Consider the following 5,871-nt stretch of genomic DNA (forward strand, 5'->3'; position numbering starts at 1 on the left):
GTTGACATGCTATGAGCGTTTGTGCTATTAATTTATTTGCCCTGTGCGCATGTGACAGACAGAGGCGCTTGTATGTAACGTTACGTAGCAGGGGTTTTCCATGTTGAAGCCAGGAGAACGCGAGATGAAATGAAGTGAGGGGTGGTCGCTATTAAAATACCAGGTAGTCATGGTGGATGATCATGAATGATGCTTGATAAGTGAATGCTATTTCAATTATGTTGAGTCCACCAGCGAGCTGTCTGTAAGATAAACAGCGCCAAGCGTAGCCTACTAACGTGAGCTGTCTGTAGTCTAGCCAGCAATGCTAGCTAGCCAGTCAACTAGCTCTGTGAGCAGCTGTAGCTTGGCGTAACGTTAGGTTAGATAGCTAGTTAAGCCGGATTTATACTTCTGCGTCGCCATTTACGCGCAGCGAAAAGCCACACGACTAATCGAAAAAATAATCGACAGATTAGTCGACTACCAAAATAATCGTTAGTTGCAGCCCTAGTAAGCATGTATACCTTTTGTGTGAAACAACTGCAGAGCATAGCACCATCAGTAGCAAACATAGGACACCCAAGCTGACTTTATTACACGTTCTTGTGCCCTGGAACACAACCACGAACAACCTGCCAGTTTTCCAGTTTCCTGCATCCAGTGTCTGCCAGGAAGTGTTACATACCTTGTTGAGTTGGTACAAGTCCAGTATCTTTCTTTCCACATGGGGGATTTTCAGGGTGCATCCTTGCAGCTCCCAGAATTTAGCGATTTGATCCAGGAAGTTGAGCTTGACTCTGGTCTGAGCCTACGCAATAAACAAGAGCACACAACACACGTTATATATATATTATATATACCACCCCACACTTTACATAGACCACCCTACATATTATATACACCACCCTACACTTTACATACACCACCCTACACATTACATACACCACCCTACACATTACATATACCACCTTACACATTATATATGCCACCCCATCACATGGTGCATTACATGCATAAACAGCATATTTGCATAATCAGACCACGACCATTCATTCTCTGCTAGTTTTAATTGGAGATGACTAGAGAGCCATTCACATTTAACAAGCTAATTGAATCAAAGGGGGTAAGGGGAGGTCAGGAGTACCAGTGATCTTTGCCCTGATGTCATCAACTGTCTCTACAAGGCGCGTTTCAGAGGCCAAGGAGCACTCTGGATTCAATAGGCACCCTGCTGCTGAGGGTTAAACGGCCTGTTTAGACCTAGCCTCTATTAAAAATGTCACTCATTGCATCGATGTAGCCTTCACGTTTCATTTTCCACATGGCTGATGCATGTATCCATCTATCTGATCTTACTTTTCCTATTTTCAAACATTCAGAAATAGTAGGATAACAATAACAACAACAACAACAACAACAACAACAACAACAAGATTCACAAGGAAGGTGAGCCTTCCCTTCAAAAAGCTCTTCCCATGGCATTATACAACTTTATTCATTCTAACAAATCAACACTGGTTTGATAGTAGGCTACATACAGTACCTACACAAAGTTCACAACATAAACAAATACATAGATTATATAGGTTATACATCCATTAGCATTTATACACATTCATAAGCATTTAGAAATATTCACATGGGCTACATAAACATATACATGTGATCTATATGAAGAGATATTGTGGATAAATGTGAACGTGCCTCGAGTTCATTGAGCCTCTGTATCCGGGGCGTGAAGTGCAGTCTGTCCACGTCACACGCAAACGGCGGCTGCCAGTTCTGCAGGAGTTAAACAACACCATCTTGTTAGCCAAAACTCACTGAGCAGTTACTAACCTTTTTCACTAGCTAGATCCTCCATTTTAGAACATCATTATCAGTTGACCGGCAGTCTAACTGTGGCCTAATTGAAAATACATCTGAACACGGTTTCTTACACTGCTTAGGGACTGTGTAACATGAAACATTATGTTCCACAGAGTTATACACTCACTGCGGTACATTTAGGCTACATGATATCACTTTTCTGATTAGCATACCAAACAAGAATGTTATGGTTGTTTGTTATGAATTGTAATGTTTATCTGACCGATTCATACAACTACTTTATCTTGGTGACTTAAGGCTATAGGCGTAGAATAGCTTTAGCCTATACAATCTATTATTAGGATTTTGGACAATGGGGATGCATGTCAAAATGGCAACACTGCTTAACAGTTAAATATTCTACTCTGAATATCGGCCTATTTTAGCCAGGGGAGACACTGATTAATTTGAATGTAAAACAAAACAAAACAACAGGTAGGCTATATTTCGGTGACCATTTATATTTCAATGGTGAAATCCCATTAAGTTTCAGCACTGGGCCATTAGATTAGCTATAAAGCTACGTCATTATATATAAATCTTTGATAATAGTGTGGCCCTGTTGTTTTCTGTTAAACACTGGATACAGAAATGTTTGCCTTGAATGGACAGGAAGCAGAGTGTGGTGCAGATATAACATCAAGGTCTCTCCCGTCTCCCTTATCTTAGGAGACTGTACTGGCTGTGACTTTGCGTGACGGCAGGTTTAAGCCATATCAGGGCTTAAGTATCTGTTTAGATGTAGGCCTACGACACAAGATTATTCTGGAACAGAGTGAAGGAGTGAAGGAGTCTACATTTCTAAACACGTTGATCATAAGACTTCAAAGTTATTCCTATTAAGCCATAGCCACAAGTAGCTACAAATGGCCTGGGTTAGCCTATACCCTTACTGTTTAAAAAATATATATATCTTAAGATTTTCACCTTTAACCAGACCCCTCTGACAACAACATAGAACAAACAATTTTCACCGTAGACCTGGGGGGTATTCCATCAACGTCTCAAGAAAGATCCAGGCTTATTTTGCGAGTCTTATCAAAAAAAATCGGGTCTTATTGTGATAAGTCTTGCAAAAATAAGCCTGGATTTTCTTTGGTGACGTTGACGGAATACCCCCCTAGAGGTGAATCAACAAGGGCCAGTGAGGGTCCAAGTGCTCTGAAGCCATCAGAAATGCTGAGAAAAAAATATGGATCCCCAGGGGCCTTGGGAGGAGGGGTGTTGATGAGACAGCCATAAATTTAGCCTCCCATAGATGACCCTTTGACTCTGAGCGCTCTGAGCGCTCTGTCTGCAGCACATAGCCCAGATGGGGGCATGGTTTATGAAACAACAGGCCTGCATTTCCATCAGCCTCTTTGTGGAGAGGAAATACAACAACAGGGGCATTGCATATTTAACCACTCCCCTTCTGCACAAACAACGTCCATCCTCTGGACAACTAGGCCTAAACCAAAATCATCCATTATTAGGCTTTAGCCTGCCTACCTACCTACCTACCACAGTACAGTACACACACACCGGATTCATTTCAGTAATGTTTTAGTAATGTGCTAATCCTCTGGGCTGTTGCAGGTTGACTATGAAAGGGGGATAACAAAAGGCAGCAAAATAACACTGAAGCATTTATTTACAATCAAGGGCCTGAATGATGGAAGAACTATAGCAGTAAATAGCGCTGCCTGAAACACTTATTTTTTAAAAGCAAAAACACCCAAAACGCTACAAACACATCCCAGTAATGCACGAGAAGGCATCCAACCTCCAAGATAATGAACACACTAGGCTACAATCAAGGCACAATAGTGTGTGTGTGTGTGTGTGTGTGTGTGTGTGTGTGTGTGTGGACATTTTTTGTAAACAAAAGCACTGACGCATACTCAACTAGCCTACATTGAAATAATCTAGGAGGTTGTAGGCCAGACAATCTCATCTCATTTCAGCCAGCACAATAAGCTGTCCTCCCTAATACCCCAGGGGAGATTTGACAAAGATATAAAGGTGCTCGTCACTCTATTACCTAACATGACTTAGTCACGATGACTTAGAATCTATGATTAGAAGAAGTAATTCCTAACCCAAATCTTTGCACTAGTCTAGAAAACCAGGTAAGATGGTTCTCCCATGTTCGGAGGTCCACAGCCACAACAACATCTCGTGAGCTTAGAATGATAAGGTTCTATCTCCGTTTAGAATGATAAGGTTCTATCTCCGTTTAGAATGATAAGGTTCTATCTCCGTTTAGAATGATAAGGTTCTATCTCCGTTTAGAATGAGAAGGTTCTATCTCCGTTTAGAATGATAAGGTTCTATCTCCGTTTAGAATGATAAGGTTCTATCTCCGTTTCGGGTAGTTCAGAGATATTGAGCGTCAAAGTTTTTACATTCCATTATGTTTTGTGAGATGGAACCTTTGTATTTGATGAATTACTAACTCAAAAATGTCAACATTTAAAAAACAACACCACACAGGCATTAATAGACACCTAATGGATCAGATTATGTAAAAAAAAACTCAATTTTGACAAAAATGGAGATAGAACCTTATAATTCTAACGTCTCCCTTCGCCTTTCTTTCTCCATAAAGACTTAGATACGACGCACGTAAGCTGGCAACCACACGGACACGGGCGACCCAGCATCAAAATACGGCCATGTAATGTAAACATCAGATCACTTGATATCTAAAATATCCTCCAATTGACCCAATATATACAAAATAAATCTATTGAGAGAAATCTTTAATACGACTTGATATAATGGTCTTATTTCCGTGTCATTTAACAACAAACTCCAGGAAGTTAGTGGGCAGCCCTCATCACCTAAACACTTTTTTTTTTTTTTTTTTTTTTTACACAGATTTACTTAAGCCTAACATTTAAAACAGCCACATATAAGAGGATGTTCCGTCGAATATAACATTAGATATTAATTTGAAATAAGTAACTTTAACGGTAACAAAATAAGCATACGACGCGTGCGTGCGCGAGGGAGGTGCACGCGCGCACACATACACACACACAGCGAACGTTCGCACAGTGGAAGCTGGCAATCCAAGCCGCAATCCGCCATGTTGAAAAATCTGTCTAAAAAAGATAACTTAACGACATTATTGTCAAACATATTGCCCAGCCAACTGTTCGGGTAATACGTCCTGCAAGAGTTTGAAATGGTGACATTGTGACTTAAGACCCTCTTACCTGGGGCGGTCGGACCTTGCAGATACCAGTTTTCTCGGCGATCGGTCGTATTTTGTTGATATACGCAAACGGGTCGGCAAATTCCTCCCAACTGGGCTCAAAAACGGGACACTCCGGCGGAGCGATGAACTCGGGCTGAGGTTGGGTCATCGTTGCATGATCTTCGTTCGTAAAATAGCGGTTTCTAATTGCAATTCATCGTAGGCTATTCTTCTAATCAAAGAAGTTCAATAAAAGCTGTCCCCCTCTTTGAAGAGCTTCTCCCTTTAACTCGGTCAATTAAGAACATCACTACTCAGCGCTCACTCAGCGAAGAAGTCGCTCAGGCATTATCTGGCTGTGGGGGACAGCTCCGACCTTCCGCTGCAGAAAGTAGAGCCAGAGAGATACGGTCTTTGGTAAGAGACTGACAAAGATGGACACTCAGTCTCTGTGCATGGACCACAAAACAAGGCTTTCTATATTAGTATTTATTAACCCAAGCAAGCTGTCACTTATAGAGCTTCAAATAGGATTAATATTTGTTAATAAACAAACTGAGTTGCACAACAGTTTCGACTGTTTCATGTAACTAATGTATGGCTAGTTAAATAATAAAATCACAAAACTGAAACTATGCCATGGAATATTTAACGTATATTTGAAATAACCATATATTATATAGCTGAAACATCGAAGCAAAGGGAATAGTTTTTGTTTAATACATTTTAAATTAAAATTATAAACCTATACATACATATATTTTGATTTTATTTGACAAAACAGAGGCGTTCAAATAAATAGATTTTTCTATTTGCCCATTTGAGAAATGTTTTGT

The 5,871-nt window shown here is 40.4% G+C and overlaps 1 protein-coding gene across 1 annotated transcript in view; it reads right to left on the reverse strand.

The window, feature by feature from the left end:
- Positions 1–5,204, reverse strand: part of kdm5ba (lysine demethylase 5Ba) — a gene marked incomplete at its 5' end in the record, with an annotated part of 25,356 nt that extends 20,152 nt beyond the window's left edge. Inside the window, 3 exons of the mRNA XM_080548152.1 lie at positions 668–790; positions 1,687–1,764; positions 5,055–5,204. Coding sequence (XP_080404278.1) covers positions 668–790; positions 1,687–1,764; positions 5,055–5,204 — 351 coding nt within the window. The remainder of the gene's footprint in view (positions 1–667; positions 791–1,686; positions 1,765–5,054) is intronic.
- Between the last annotated feature and the right edge of the window lie 667 nt (positions 5,205–5,871).

This window comes from Nansenia antarctica (assembly GCF_963989245.1).
Source record: "Nansenia antarctica genome assembly, chromosome: 18".
NCBI lineage: Eukaryota > Metazoa > Chordata > Actinopteri > Argentiniformes > Microstomatidae > Nansenia > Nansenia antarctica.